The sequence below is a fragment of the Megalops cyprinoides genome, chromosome 6, assembly GCF_013368585.1.
Source record: "Megalops cyprinoides isolate fMegCyp1 chromosome 6, fMegCyp1.pri, whole genome shotgun sequence".
NCBI lineage: Eukaryota > Metazoa > Chordata > Actinopteri > Elopiformes > Megalopidae > Megalops > Megalops cyprinoides.
This window is the reverse complement of record NC_050588.1, coordinates 25747609-25764835: the sequence shown is the minus strand read 5'-3', so window position 1 is coordinate 25764835 and position 17227 is coordinate 25747609. Positions and strand designations below refer to the sequence as shown.

The 17227-nt window shown below is 38.6% G+C and overlaps 1 protein-coding gene across 1 annotated transcript in view; it reads right to left on the bottom strand.

Annotated features, from left to right (window-relative positions):
• The window catches only part of LOC118779590 (contactin-3), a 115915-nt gene that overhangs the window by 98628 nt on the left and 60 nt on the right, over window positions 1-17227 (bottom strand). Inside the window, exons 2-10 of the mRNA XM_036531762.1 lie at window positions 12363-12489; window positions 11821-11996; window positions 7842-7937; window positions 4409-4612; window positions 3466-3568; window positions 2890-3074; window positions 1790-1932; window positions 1437-1566; window positions 325-475 (exon numbers count right to left, since the gene is read on the bottom strand). Coding sequence (XP_036387655.1) covers window positions 325-475; window positions 1437-1566; window positions 1790-1932; window positions 2890-3074; window positions 3466-3568; window positions 4409-4612; window positions 7842-7937; window positions 11821-11996; window positions 12363-12489 — 1315 coding nt within the window. The remainder of the gene's footprint in view (window positions 1-324; window positions 476-1436; window positions 1567-1789; window positions 1933-2889; window positions 3075-3465; window positions 3569-4408; window positions 4613-7841; window positions 7938-11820; window positions 11997-12362; window positions 12490-17227) is intronic.

The following is a 17227-nucleotide window of genomic DNA, read 5'->3' as shown; positions in this document are numbered from 1 at the left end:
AGGTGTCTAATATTATCCCAATAGTGAGTTCATTTAATCTAACAATCCAGCAGCCCCCACCCCACCCCCCACCCCCACGATATACTCACATTCTGCAAATGCAAAATAAATGATAATCCTCTTTCTACAATGTAAAGGACAGGTCCACTTAGCATCAGAGAACAGACGACATTGCCATAGAAAACAGTAGCACCACACCAAACTGCCACATGAAGTACAAATTAGCCTGCCACGCCCAACCGAGCAGGAATGCGCATGGCACAGATGGCTGTAGGAAGGACCCAGTTCTCTCACTGCGTCTGTAACAGGATGAGTGTCCCATACCTTTTCGTGTTCCTCAAAACTTCTCCTCCCCTCCTCCAGGAGAAGGAGGCCTTTGGGGAGGCATGAGGGCGGCACTCAATTACCACCTCACCCCCTCTTTGAACCATCGTTGACTTCTTCACTGGATTCTTTGAGAAATCTGGTGGAGAAGCTGAACAGGACCAAAAAGTTTCAGACTAAAATATCCAGGATTTTATGAATATCTTTAACAGTCAAAAGTCTGTTTTTCAATGACTAGTTATGCATAATGCATTGTGACTGCATTAAGTATAGCTAAATTTAAAAAGGTATACATAGAGGATTGATGTGTTTGTGTGTAGGATACACAAGGATACAAAATAACTGACAATATTTTCACATTCATGCTGAATATAGATGGATACATTCCACATTCATGTTGAATATTTAGTGGGCATCTGTGATTAAGTTTTTGTTACACTTTGTTAGCTGATATTATTTTCACTTGCCTAACACACGAGGTACAGTGCTACAACACAAAGAAAAAAAAAGGGCTAGGTCTGCCAAGTGCATTTCATGTCAGTATTTTACAGGTAGAGGAAAACAAACTATTGATGTAAACAAAATGGTGAAATGTCAGTGATTATATGTGATTATTCAAAATGAAAACCTTGACAGGTGTCAGATGCTTTCCATTTCAAAACATAGCAACTACCAATTAGAAAGCTGGCAGATACAGTGAATGGGATAGGATCATGTATTGACAGAGAAGCCATGTATTGTCTTTTTAAGCCATTAATGAATGCCAGGATCTGTGCCCTGTAAAACAGGCCAGTGATCAGAGTGGTAGGATGGACCATTCAATGTAATAGTATGTGATGTGTATGTGAATGTGATAGTATTTTGAGATTAATTGCATAAACCATACCAAATGAGTTATCTTATATGCTCTGCATGTGCATGCGTGCCTCTCTCTCTCTCTCTTTCTCTCTCTCTGTGTATTTGTGTGTGTGTGTGTGTGTGTGTGTGTGAGAGAGAGAGAGTCTGAGTGTGTGTGTGTGTGTGTGTGTGTGTGTGTGTGTGTGTGTGTGTGTGCGTGCATGTGTGCACATCCAGTCTGGTCAGGAAGAATAACTGGAATAACTGTTTCTTACCCACAACCTTGAGTTCAGCACTGGCATAAATCACTCCATAGTCATTCTCAGCCAAACACTGGTACATCCCAGAGTCCATCAGAGTGAGTTTGGATATGGATAATCTGCCACCCTCTACCTGTATTCTGTCCTGGTGATAAGTGAAACAAATCAAAGAGTAAGCTGAACCCAAGTACATGTTTTAAAAGAAACAAGATCAATATTTACAGTATGCTCAATAGATCTGAATTTATAAACAATTTTGGAATTAAACACTGCATTTTAACATGTGTTAACAAGGCTATTTAACATGTGTGGTTGTACAGGTGCACAACATGGCCAGTAATACAACATGCGGTATTCTCTTCTCTTACCTCAGGGTCTAAGAGTTGGCCATTCTTCAGCCACCTATATGAAGGCTTGGGCTTTCCACTTGCCCTGCACTCCCATAAAAGGTCGGCATCGATAGACATGTAGGCATCTTTCAATGTCTGAGCCCAGTGCAAATGCCCAACGTCTGAAAATAGAAACATTGCTAATTATACTCTGAGAGCACTGACCAGCCACTCTGAAAATCCTCTATTATAAATATACAATTGACAAAAAAATTTAATACATGTAAGATCTTTTTTTTTTCAATCTGACCACAGTGCACTTTGTCCTTAACTTAACAAATACAAAATTTGTGTGAAACACATTGCAGTTATATTGCGAAGAAGCGTAGAGGCCTAAAGCCAAAACTGTCATAACTTGAATGTCACAAACCATGGCCCAATATTGCAGTAATGTGGATTTGCTGGCAGATATTGCCTCGAGCTGAAAGTGGTATTCTATTTTTTATGCTCTACTGGCTAACAGCAACATTCTTGTTGGCAAGCAACGGCTTAGCATCCTCAAAAACCACAAAACAGAAAGGTTAATTGGTACAAATTAATTCCAGATTATCCTGTCTTCATAATACCCTCTCACAGAGCGAGAAAACTGTTATTAAACTCAGACTTTATAATTAGTTGAAGAGCCATTTAATTAGACTTGCTTTGCTGAACTTTGACAATAAAAGCAACTGTACTCTCAGCTATTTTGCCATTAGAAATATTTAATTATCTTGATTCTTATCTGTATAGCATTTCTCCTACAACCAAATATGACAAGATTGGTTCTCTCTCAAAATCACTGACACAAAAACAAAAGCAATAAAAATGCATTTGTACTAATACACAAATACTTGCCATGACTAACTACTATATTTCAATGTTTATAATTCCAAATTCAAATTAATTGTTTAGATGTTCAAAACATATATAGAATAGAATACTTTAGCATTCTTAAATTTAAGTTCAAAGTTTAAGTTTCAGTTGAATCTAATGCACTTTCCCAAGCCACTCTGGATAAGAGCATTGGCTAAATGACTAAATGTAAAAGGTAAATGTCAAAGGGCAACCATCACCACTGTGTGCGTTTTGATTGACGGTACCATGGAATATCAGACGACCCCTGGCAACATTCCGTCCTCTGGAGTTCTCTGCAATGCATTCGTAAAAGCCTGCGTCTTCTGGTCGAAAATATGGGATTTCTAGTACCCCGTTGGAGTTGTTGATTTTAATCTTGCCAGGGAAGGGATTTCCATCTGCTCTCCTCCATGTGATGACCGGCACAGGGCTAGATCAGGTCAAACGGAAATGTCATTTCAGCCACATGCTGCATGCTTCCGCGCATTGGAGACAATGCCCCAGAACATAAGAACAGAGAACATCACATTATTTTAGAGGGGATGTTCAATCTATGTCTCAGCTATCTGCAAGAGCATTTTGTATTGCTTGAACAAAGCAATGTTCTTACCTGCTACATGAACATGCAAAATGAAGTTCCTGTATGACTCTTACCAGTCTTTTAAAAGGGAATAATTTGCTTTGGCAATAAGAAATTGTTGTAAATAAAATACCCTTTCAAAACTCAGAGGAAGATTGGAGCTAAAGCTATCTGATGCTAGTTTCTACATTATTCTTATTGGGCACTATGGACCTGTATGCTAATAACAGCAGAGACCTACTTTCCCAAGGCGAAGCACTCCAGTTTCACTGAGGATCCTTTGGCAACATGAATTGTGTCTGCAAACTGGACCTCTATCTTTGGCTCATATTCTCCCATCACAGCTACAGGGGTTGAGCAGTAAACAAGTAAAGGGACAAAGAATAAAAAAAAAAACATAAAACAAACATAAGTTAGTGATCATGCTGAACTTTTGGATTCAATGTAATAAATGCAGAGCACCGATAGTGACATATCTGCTGAAATAATGTTTGGAGTAAGTGGGGACTATCTGATTCACTGTAATAGCTTGTGGTAAGGAATTGGCATGCTATTAGGGTTTACAGATGTGCTAGTTTAGATGGCTGGGGCTGTTGGTGGGGAGGGGTGTGATACACCAATCTACTCTACAGTGAGGGTGAGATTAGCCTCTGAGATTGGATGTGTGTGCCTGAGTGCATTTATGTATGTGTGTCCATGTATGGGTATATGTATTCATGTGAGGGTGTATGGGTGTGTGTGTGTCTGTTAGAGAGTGTGTGCATATGCATGCATGTGTGGCTGTGTTTGTATGTGTCCATGGGTGTGTGCATGTGCATATATGTGTCTATATGTCTATGTGTATGTGTGTGTGTTTGTGTATGGATGCACTTCTGTGTATGTGTGTGTGTGCATGCATATGTATGTGTGTCCGTGTGTGTGTGTGTGTGTGTGTGCGCCCATGCACGGTTCTGCTACGCAGCGGGACGCTTCAGACAGCTGTGCTCGTTGACCTCACTCTGCTCCCAGGGCACATGACTCTGCACAGCACTGACAGGCCGTGAACAAACCAAAGCTCTGCTGCTGCGCCACCTGTGTCACGCTGGAGACGACTGATTTATTGCCTTTGTTTCCCCGCTGCTCAACACCACCAGCAATCTCATTACGCCCGTCACGGGTGCCACGGGCTTGTGAAGGACCCTCACCGTCTCTGCGCAGGACCACAGGCGTCGGCGAGCTGAATCCAGTGCCGTTGGTCATCACGTTCCTCACCACACAGGTGTAGTTACCAACGTCCGAGGCCTCCACCTTGGCAATGTATAAGTTTCCGGTCTTCTGTGAGACAAACCGACGGGTGTCCTGCTGTAGGAAGTTTGGCCGTCCATTAAAAATCCAGGAGTATTTAATCTCTAAAAAAAAAACGAAGACAGTAAAAACATTACAAACGGTAATTATGCCTTCTTTAAATCCCACAGAACTATATTTTTAACAGCAGTGAAGACATGGCTATCAAAGTAATAATGGGAATTGGGGTAATTAACGTGGATACCCCTGAATGAGAATCATTGATTGGGATATGGTTAACGCCCTTTTGCTGCAGATGGTGGCATTTTCTCCCAGCTCATTACAGACAGTCAGATGTACTGAAGTGCTGTGATTGGGACAGTCCTGATGAATGTACACATTCAGTCTAGCTGACTCTGGTTAAGGTCAATGACAGCTTCAGACAAACAGGTAAGAGTGATGGTAAGATAATTGTAGTGAAACGCATGAAGGCTGAAAAACAAAAACAAAAATACGTTTAGTGGTCGGCTCTCTTTCTACTTGATATTTCACTTAGGCAAAATTAAGTCACTCACTCTACAGTGATATTGTGTCAACTTTAAGCAGAAGCTGTGCATGTGTTTTATGGCATTCCTGTAAAAGGTAAAGATAAAGGTATTTCAATACATTGTTAATTCGAGATTGGGGATAACAGCTCAGCATTAAAGCTTGTCAGACAGAGAAGTAGTTAAATGTATATATGGTCCTAACAGATGGTTGGCCATCTGACAAACATGAATGAAAAGCTTTGAAAAAAAGCTTGAAAAAAAAGTCCACAACAATTGTTCCTATATAATCACTTTACAGTAGTAATCACAGTGAGTTGACAATGGTCATTTAGTTCCACAAGCTAATAAGTCAACTGTTTTTGTCTCAAGGACAGGGTCTGCACAATTGAATACAGGAGACTCAATTGCACAATTGAATACAGGAGACTCAAAATGAACAAATGATTTTAGTTGCCTGAGTGCTAATACTTGCCTTTATGAAATTGGGATATTGTAATGGCTCTTCGTAAAAGCGTTTGAAATATGAAATATTCATAAGAGATTCAATTCATTATAACTAAAACAAACTCAGCAGTCATGGTTATATGAACTTCAGATCCCCATAATTAAGTTTCATAAATTAAAAATGCTCATACCTTTGAAAGGTGTTTTATACGTTTCATTATGTTTTTACTCTGATGATGAGAATGATACTTAAAAACGGTCCTCTTGCTCACAATTGAAGCATACTTCAGAGCTGAAATGTCACTTTCATTGACATCTTCCAATCGCACAGACCACAGAGCAATTTGAGGATTCAAAAACATCATTCTGATGTACATTGTGCCCCCTTTTGTTCCTACAGCCTTTTCAGTGCAGCTCCACTTAACAAGACTGAAAGGGACAGACAGCAGAAGTGTTCAGGGCCACCAGTGCCAAATTAAGAAACTTTCATTTAAGAGATAGAGAAAGTGAAAGGGGCTCCTGCTTTACAGCGTGCAGAGAAAAATATTATATCCTGCAGCCATCTTTACATTGGGTGGACAGTTGGAGGTTCTGTTCCCCTCCTTGAGGGAAAGGGTGAATTAAAACCATTAAAGTGGAAGTCAGAGTAGAGTGACAGACCCCCTCATGATTAGAGCCTATCGTTGTGTGTTCTGCTAAAGGGGGTCTGGTCTCCAAGCAGCTGAGGGCCCGCAGGCACATAATCCTCAATCCTCTGACAGAATTGTGCATTGAACATCAGCGATTTTAGAGTACTTACAACTGATTGCCAGATGTGGCTTTTCATCCCCCCCCCAGTGTATTCCATATTATTTCCACTAAATATTTTCTTATTATCACATTTTATGCACATTATATTATGTACCTAATTTCCTCAGCATGTGTCATGTTCCTCAGATCATCAAAATAATGTTGGAAGCACATTTGAAGTATTCAGTGTTTGAACTTTTCAGTTTAAAGAGAACTTCTTTGTAATTAAAGGTAACTTGAAAAAGGTTTATGCACAGACTTCAAGATAATTGTACATTTCCACTACACCTTGAAACAGCTGTATGATGTGAAGAAATCCCGGCAAACATATAACCGAGAACCATTTAAGAAGCTTAAAGAATGAGACATAAAAAGATGAAGGCGTGTGGAAAAAAACGGTGGGTAAACTGTGAAATCGTGCAGTTTAGACTGCTCCTGGCCATCGATTCGCTTGGAAATGTTGAGTCGGAAAATGTTGGTGCGCTGGCGTGAAATTGTGCTGGTGGCGCAGGACGCGTGCTGCCGACAGGAGAGCAAGGGACTTTGAGGGTTTGTTAATCAGCAGCACACAGATGAGCAGTCTCACAGCTGCGCGACGGGATAAACGTTCCCTCACAGCCACGCTATGGACACCTCTTTAGCGGGCCTGATGCCTTTATTACCTACCGCTTTTCCAAAATATTAAGCACCCCCCCTGCAAGCTTACAAGACAGCAAGGGGAGAGTAGACAACTAGTTTCTGCACAAACACCTTTGCTGACTCAACTCACACTTGAGGAAGTTCAAAACACTGTATATAGTAAATGTGCCAAGCCTCAGCAATGAGGGTACAATAATGAGCACGACAGTATCAGAGTGATGGTGTGATAATGTTGGGGTGAATGTAAAGGTACATGTGTGATGTTCTGAGATTGAAGAATGAGAGCATAGGTATGGCACTGGGGATATGGGTCAGCATGTATGTGTGTGATAACATGCAAGTATCTGCAGGGTAACATAAATATCAGAATGATGGTATGAGAATGTATTACATTATATTATTGTCATTTAGCAGACTGTATGCAGACTGTAGCAGAATGTATGCATAAGAGAACAGGCACGACACTGTGGACATGAGTCAGCATGTATGAGAGTGATAATATGACAGTATTTGTGCAGAATAAGAGCATAAATATCAGAGAGATGGCATGACAGTGCACTTTTAAGAATGATAAAAGGAGATTTCAGGTATGAGAGTGCATGCACAATAGTGATAGTATGATGATGATAGTATAAGTGCAGATTTACTGTAAAAGTGACATGTTTTTTTTTTTCCTTTCCCTACCTCAGGACTGTGACTGAGAACAAGTGTATGAGAATGACTTCATGAAGCTGACAGTGCGTGAGCAAGTGTGTGGGAGTTGCAGCACCTCCAGAACACCGCTGAGAGAGAGGGAGTGCAGGGGTAACAGGGAGCATGTGAGAGCATAGGCTATGGCACTCTCCCAATGCGGGAGTACAAGAGAGCTCTACTGATGCCGAGGGCGTGAACTTGCAGGTATACGAACATGAATGTGAGAGTGTAGACAATGTACCTCCAGCATGGGGCGGGGGGCCACACAGCAGAACCACAGCCTGGCCCTCGCGGACAGAAACCACACTCCTAGGCTTGCTGCTGAAGTTCTGGAGATCTGTGAGAGTACAACACAAAGGTGTCTCATTTCCCCTTTTCAGCTGTGTATAGCTTTAACCTGCTGAAGTATTTCCTCAACGGACATTCCTGTGAAATCCCATTGTTTTCTCTACATATATTTATCACACAGTGTCCCAATCCAATATCTCAGAACATAAGTGTGAGTACTGCTGAAGATAAATCTCTTGCTCTTTCTCTCTCTCTTCCTCTTTCTCTGTGAAGATATAAAGATTACATTCAGTTTTATTAAAAGCCCCTACCGTACATTAGTTGGGAAAGTAAAGTACACTTGGGATCAAAACGTTTTGAAATATTATACACACTCCACAAAGAGGAAAGACAATATCAAGGATAATGCAGCCTCAACATTTCCTTTCAGAGTACTATGTAACCATTTTAAGCAAATATCCCATATGTAATGCCTACTTTTTTTACATTTTCTGGATAATTGCCAAATTATTTCTATAGCACAATGGTTTCAGACAGAGGTTTATTCAAAATGGTAATTGGCATGTACTATGAACTGATGAAATGATTAGTATGAAATTAAATGAGATATCTGATTAAAAAGAGTTTCTGAACCCTTTGAAATGTGGTTGGCTTAAATCTGGTTGTTGTAGTTGTGTTGTGTTCTCTGCTCTAATCATGCCTTTTTCACTGATTTTTATGGGTGTTTATCATGGTTTCATATGTCCAGGTATAACTGTATGATACCAACAAATTTCCTGCCTTGTAAAAAAGTTACATTTTACTTTATGCCACTGAGTCTGTTTGCTTACTGATTTTGCTTACCGTTATCTTATACAGCTTCTCTTTATTTATTGAATACTGTAATCTCATTCACACTGTATTAGCTAAAAATTTAAGTGCTTATACTGCAAGGTGAAATGAGCCAAACATCGCCTATGGCCATGTACTAATCATAAATGACAAGACAAGGTGAACACTCTGCATTCCAGCCAGGGATGCTGATATTGTATCTAAAGGTTCATTCCAAACTACCACTGTGCTTAGCCACATTGATGTCTAAAATAACTCTTTGTTCAGTTGTGTTTTAGAGTGGATTTGCTCATTATCTCTCTCTCTCCTCTCCCCCTTTCTGTCTATCAGTCTGTCACTATGAATAAGTGAAGAAGGTATATACAGTATGTAAAATTGACTCCATATAGAAATCTGAAATGAAATTAAATGTATGACTCTGAAACTGATCATGACGTTATGATAATAATTGAGGACACAATGATAATTAATAACATGTTAAATGTTCTGCCTATAAAGCAAGAAAAATATTTTTGGATCATAGCTACCACCGAGCATTGAATTGACTGTGAAAACAAAAAGCAAATACTTCCCTAAGGCAGGTGTGGCAAAGCAGAAAAGATATTATTTTTCCACACCAATGAACTAAAACGTCTCACAAAATCTGTATTTTTATTTTATGTGTCAAGGTCAGATGACAAGAGAATAAACAGACACAAGTACAGTGTAAAATACAAAATGAATTTAAATACCAACTTCAAATTCCCCAGTACTGCAAATCAGAGTGACTACATAAGTTCACCTACTTCTGTATCTCTTCAATCCTACAGCTGAGCAATACAATTATCACCAATCATTTATCAGTTTACAGAAGAGAGTTATTCAGTGATATTGTAGTAGTTTAGATGTACAGTTTTAGAACAGGTCCAACTCTGAAGAGGAGGGTTTTTATAAGACAATAGAGGATGATCAGGGACTATAGATAAAACTGTTACATTTTTTGTATTCATTCTTTTTTTTATCAGGTTCTCCTTTGAGCAAGTTTGTGGCTGCAACTAGAGACACACAAACAGTGATAGCTCTTAAACTTGAAAAGAGAGAGTTTAAACTTAACTTTCAAGTGCTAAATGCCTCAAACCTCTTCTTGATGGCCATGTGTGATTGACAAGTATTCTGTTTTAAATGATGGCCCATCAGCAGCTAATCTGATTTTACTTAATTGCGTCTAATGTAGTGACAATAGCTTTGAAACCCTTGTATTCTTTTAATTATAAAAAAGTCAGAAAAAAACTTGACAGATTTCCAGGTTATTTCTTGTGATTAATGTCATATAATACCATAAATTACATTAAAAATCATGTACTGTGATTCACAAAAAAAAAAATACTAGGTAATCAGTTGCAGATGAGGGACCCTCATTTAAACTGGAACACTTATTAATAATAAAAAACAATCAACCAAGAACAGGTTCAGGCCAATAAGTAGTTTAAAGGTAAGCTGTGAGCCTCTCATCAACCTCAGTAACATCTGACGTACATACACACACATGCACATATGCATGCGTGCACACACAGGCACATATGTACGCACACATGCATACACAACCATCTGCTAACATACAGTGTGAAGTGCTTTACTCATGTAGCTTGACTTCCTTTGTAAATTCAAGCCTCAGTGTCAACCACTTGAGAATATGATTGCACAATCCTTCTTTTTGTGGAGTTTCTGGATCATACTTTTGCCCCTATTTTCAGCATGCCACTGTGAGTGGTTCCTGTGGGGGTTCTTTAGGTACTCACCTTCCCCAGAGGACAGAGAGTGATGGATTATACATGCTACATTCCTCATTAAAGAGAACAGTATTTATGAACTCTCTGCCCTGCTTTTATCATCTGACATGCTGCAAGTGGTAATTCAATAGTGCCAAATGAACACATTAAAAGTAGCTGGGGTGAAAGGTTAAAGAGACAGTTTTGTTGTAATGTTTCGGTCTTATTCAAAGAACATCTGGAATGAATTTTCATTTAATACATAACTTATGAACTCCTGGTTGCTGTGTTGACACGAGCTATAATGTTGCCTTATTCACACAAACTTATAATAATCTCAAACAAAAGACTGGACGTCCTGAAGCTGGGGACAGAGGTCATCAGACTGGGAAACATAATTTGTTCCGTGTTCATAGATACTTTCAGAATTAAAATGAATACATTCATAAACCAACTCCAAAACATAAATGCCCTTCCTTTTCAGTATGCAGACCGTATCAACATTATCATCAGTCCATTAAAAATCAATGGTAACACAATAATCCAACATGCATCATCGGCTGTACAGGATGGCCGCCAGGCTACTTATTAACGTCTGGTTGTGGTGCAACAAAGGTACATATATGACATGTGAATTCTTCAACGCATCTGATGGAACCACTTCAGTGCAGTTTTGCTGAGACACAACATGATGCTATCTGGTAATGGAATTCTCTGGGTAAAGCTGAATAGTTAGAGGTTTCACAGTAAGGCAGAGCTAGAGAGATGCTACGACATAGGCGTAATATCATCACTAATGGCACAGCAGGCTTATTCTGTGTGAACACAACAATTACTCAGGCTACTTTATGTTCCCATCATGGGAACAAAGTAACACATAGTCCTCTGTTCAGTCGAACCAGAATGCCTGGTGTGTCCTTAACCATGAGAAAGACATCTCTTCCAGCAGACAGCAAATACTTTTTGTCATATAACCACAAAAACAACAACAAAAACACAGAAACAAGCAGAACATTTGCGTACACTCCTTACTCCATGTTAAGGATGAAAGCACTGTTCTTTTAGATAGCTCTGTATTCATAACCCAGAAATTATGAAATACTGTACAGGCTTGCTGTTTATTCATGGGTGTGTGACTGAAAACCAGGTGCATGCATAATAGTGTGGAAGTACATTCAGATCTATTTGTGGACTTGAAAATAATTTTAAAAAATCATATTGTCAGAACTCATGCGGTGAGCTCATCCCTAAGAGAAACACTAATTTGTACAGTACATGCATCCATTCAGTGGGGATTTGTGGAGATTCCTGGGTAATCCATATGATGACAGACTTCTGAAATTATTTACTCACATGCAAACTGCACTTTGGCCTCCCTGCTGACGATGGTCCCTATAGAATTGGTGGCTATACACTGGTAAATACCACCATGCCGCGTGGCCTCCGGGTTATTGATCAACAAGTTTCCCTCCATCAGGTTATAGCTCAAATCCATGCCCATATCAATGTCTCTTCCATTAAACGTCCACCTGTTTGATATAAAAGTACTAGTTAGATATTCATGCAAGACAGCATCTGCTAATGTGCTGATGTAAGATCTGCCTTAAGCAATAGGAAAGATAATTTCCTTCATTTCTACATAGGGAAACATTCAAAGGCTACTGATTAGGAACCCTGAGCTATGGGAATTATGCCACTATAGAAATAGTGGTTAAATATGTCATGTCACTCTGCTTTGTAAATACATCAGATAAATACATATTGGAATAACAGGAATTTGGTTCCTTGCTGATTTAATGTTAACATTAGATGCAGAATTAGTACACCAGCAAGATGATACATAGGTCTGTGGAAAAGTAAGGGAAATATGCTTTTGGAGACAGCAACAAAATCACCTGTAACTTGGTGCTGGGTTTCCCTTTGCTTTACAGTTGATGAAAACTTTGTTGTCATCGGAGTTCAAAGGAAATATGTTGTCACTTGGTTCTTGAGTGAAGACAGGTCCATGCAGTATGTTTTTCTCTGTCAAAAAACACAATTCGTTTAGGCTAAATTCTTATTCTACTTTCTCTCATCACAGAAATGCAATAGCATTATCTGAAACAATAAACATTCAGATGAAACACTTAATCAAAATTCCAGTTGTGCACAAATGAGTCACTCAGTGTGGATACAGTGTGGTTAATTACTCAATGGTGCGTTGTTGAAATAATATATTGAAATATTATTAATATGCATTAGGTTTAAACTGCTGTGGAAGACAGGGCCACAGTGGACTGAGAATGCCAATATTCACAAGCCCTACAAGCATCACTTCCTTTCTGTGTCAGAATACCCATTTTTCAAATCAAAGGAACTAAGCCAGGCAAAATGAAATCATGTTTTTCTTCCTTCAGTAATATTTAATAAACATGCCCTCCTCTTCTGGCATGCTCAGGACATGGATGGTGGCACACTTGCCTGGGTGGGCTGCTTTCAAAATACCAACTTAGTTAATTACGCTTGTGAAATGTATCATTTCTTAAATGGATAAATACGCCCCTCACACAAATCAGCTCCAGCTGAGTCACAAAGCAGTACTCCTAAAATATTTCCCTCATTTTTGCCTTAAAATAATCACTTTAAAAATGGGACCTTTTTTGCCAGTCTCTAACCTTGAAAAGGACAAAGTGGAATGTGTGCTTGCTTGGGCATAATCACTCTAACAAGAGAAGGAGAGCTCTTAGCCTGGAGTGAGAGCCTCTCTCCCAGGCCTCCAGTGGGAAAGCCATCATTTCTCTCCTCATGTATGTCCTTTAAATGCAATAAATTAATTATCCCTTTAAATCAGAGCCACTCGACCTAGGAAACACAGCAGGTCACACAATAACAGGAAAGAAGTCTGAAATATCCATACATCTCCAATACATGTACATTAATATTTTACAATGCAAGTATTAATCAAGAGATATTTTCACATTTCTACCTACATCATATGAAACTGTAAGGCACACGTGAATATTTGGTCAGAGTGACTTATGCTGATTTTTTTTTTTTCAGATTATCTATTCATTATATTTTAAGAGGAATATATAAGGGTTCACATTTAAAAAGGTGAGGGGATTAATAGTTAAGGGAACAATGCTGTGGCAACTGGAGAGCACACAGTATTTACATGATATACAGATGTCTGTCAAGCAATAGCCATTCTGCCACTTTTAAATCTTCATCTGTCAGCGATGATACCCCAATGTAGCTATGTCATCAAGCATCAACTTGACAGTGTGGAACAAGCAGTCTGGTAATACAAACCAAAGGAAAAGCAACCACACTGAGGTCAGACAGGTATTACGCATTCTTCAAATCCTGAATTTGACTGTCAAGCAGGCCTGCTACATGTGGCCCCTGGGCTGTGTGTTGAGTAGCCTGGCTTTCGCACTCCTCAGGGAGATGATTCATTGGGCACTTTGCCTGGCTTCACACTGCCCCTGAGGGAGATGATGAATTGAGTACTTTGTTTTCAGCATAAAAATCTGCTAAAATATTACAGGTATAAAAAACACCTACAGTTTGAACGAGAGGACTCCTATTGATTTTATTCAAAATGGCTGCAGGATACAAATACCTGGATCAGTGACATTGAATATGCTACAGCTGCAAACTCAGTCTCCCTGTCCCTACTCCAGCCTGCTCTCACAAGCTGATCTGAGGTCCTTAATCTCATTTTGTAAATCTTACAAATAATTTAAAAATGAATGAATTGCTGAAAAGAAATTATCAATATCATAGAGCAGATGCTTTCTGAAACCTCACAAATAAAAAGACATAATATATTCAGCAAATGGTTCACACTCGTATGAACCGAGATAAGAAACAGATGTTTTAGGTGATATGAATGAGCAGAAAAAGATCTGTCTGAAAAATAATATAATTGAAAAAAGAAAAACATTTTAGTATGTGCAAAGGTTTAACAGGATTTGCAAATTTCATTCTTATAAACCACCAATTACCCAATGGAAAAAAAGAACAGCCAAACTAAACACATGCTGTAAAGTTGTATTGCTGCATATCAAACTCCTTGTGGCTAAACATTTCACAGCACAATTTCACACACACGTTTTATTTTAAAGTTTTCTGGATTTGTACAGTTTAACTGTTTCTGCTGATGTGGACCAGCTGGCTTGGTCTGAGATTTTGCTAAAATCAAGTTTGAACCAGGAGCTGAAAACCAAAATGTGTTAAGTCTCTATCCACTTTTTTTTCCTCTTCTATCATTTCACACATTTCCACTTGAAGAAATGTATGACACAACTACACTTTCATCAATGTATAATCTGATAATAGAGAAAATATAGCAATACATGGGGGCTTTTGGGTTGACAGTAATTTGTTGAAAAGGAGTCAGTATTTTGCATTTACCGGACTTTTCAATCTTTTGGTAACGATATTAGCCAATTATTTAGGTATATGGACATTTTTGCTGTTCTTATTGTCAATGTATGTCATCTGGGTGGATGATACTATGTACATAAATAATTATAAATATGAGAATGTGAAACTGAACAACTCAATGGCCCACCCACCCTTTCTAAAAAGTCAACACAGCCCACAACAAAGTAGAAGATTTTATAAATCCAATGAGAATAGAGGACACTGATGCTGTTTTGTTGATACTTGTTTATCATCTATCAGATTTAACTGCAGACTAGAGCCAACATGTATTCTTTGCAACATCCAAGACATATTTTAAAGTGAGTGTCAGAAAGCCTTGGTTAGTTACAGTTTGTTGAGAAACAAGACATTAAGCATTAATTATATGTCAAAATTCACTGTGTTTCTAAAATAATACAAGCAATATCTTGCATCAAAACTTGCAAAGCTGCAATAATATTTAATTATTATAATATTTAATTAGAGTTAATTAACCCCAGTGCATGTTCCAGAAGTCCTCCATGATGTGTAATAAAACATAATTTCAACAAATTAACTGATTAGTACAGTCAGTTTGCCATCATGACCATCAGCTGACAGCATGAAACCAAAAGTAAAGATGGAAAAGAAAATCCACAATCAACCAAAATGTAGGATAATGACAAAATACAGAGTATAATAAAAACTGGGTCAGATTTGCAGTAGACCGCTGCAGTAGTATTTGGAACCAGTAGGTCCCATGGGACCAAATAAAATCGCTCCAGGTGTGGTACTAATTTACTCTACTGTGGGCATGAGCATGTGGGAGAAGTCTCTCTGGTCAACTATTAAAAATAGTCCACTTGTGAAACAGCCAATCATTCTTATTTAGCATCTACACAATCCCCAGTGACTAAATTACCTAGTAGACTAAGCCTTGAGGCACACAACTCTTCTGTAACCTCACTCATGTGCTGATCTGTTGATTGACCCCAATGCTCCACAGGGTTAATAAGCCAGTAATGACTGCATTTGGTAATTGCCCATTAGTTGAAAAGGGATGGAAACAATGACAAAATCATTCAATAATTCCACTGGAAATGTGAAAATAAATGCAGGCATTACATAAATAAAGAGGGCAAAAGAGGGGCCAACCTAAAATCACATGGACAAACAAAGACTCACAATGTCTTGAAATAAACCTTACAAGGAGAGAAACTGGGTCATCTTGTCACCAAGTTGGACGATAGAGTCTGAGTTTGACTGCATGAAGAACAAAAGCAAGGGTCTTACATTTGTCTCTGAAAACACTATAAGCGAATGACGCCAGCATGAAATGTGCCCAGTACATTATTAATGTATGATTGTAATTTTAATCTGCAACAGCCTTATTATGAAGTGAAATAAAGATTAGTACATGTTGTCATTTATTTATTACTAGATGTAGATAATTTACAGGTGGAAGCCATTTTGTTTACAGGCATGTCTTTTTATTATGTTACAATATTATGCTATGTAATAGCACCTGTTGACGGTTCTGTCCCACTTCTTGGGAAATGGATATCCCGTTAACCCAATAGTTACTAATCTTAATTTTATTTCATATGAAGGGGTTGCAGATTCAAATTTCAAATTACAATCAAACATTGAAAATACATCAGAAGTGTAGCTTTTTACTTCAACATGAGCTTGATTTAAGGACACGATATGTCTTTGCAGGATCAGTGCAACACATTTCATTCTTTTTTCATATTACAGACACAAGCAGGAGTTGGACTGAAGTATTATGGGATCAGGTGAAGGTGGACAGAAATACTGCAGGAGCAGGCAGAAGTTGAGATGGAGAATCAGTGTTGCACACGGCCCCTGCTTGAGGCTTGACATTTGATCAAACAATATTGATTCCAGTGATGTGAAGGAGCTAGGTATGGCCCCTGATTGACCCTTTGCCACTGGAAGAAAACAAGTGTAAAGAGTGCAAACAACATTTCAAGGCATTTGGAGTAGTGGCATGAGAGTGTCTTGAGTGAATGAGGTTTGTTTTAATTTATTTCATGGAAAAGTCAAACAAGAACACAATACTTAGAATGGCACAATGTGTGTCGACACACAGAGGGTTAGAGAGATGTGATCATACATCAATAAGTTTGGGAAAGTTTTACTTTTCCTTTGTAGGGTCTTGATCAAAAGATGAGTAACACTGTCATAATACTTCCACCATAAGAGCAACTTTCCAGCATCAGAATAACATGAAATGCTTTGAAGAAGTGGGAAAATTATGAAACAGAAATCTATATAAAAAAGACATGATCTCTCTCTGACAAGAAAGTATGCAGATCAGATGTTGCATCAAAGACGACTTGTGGGACAT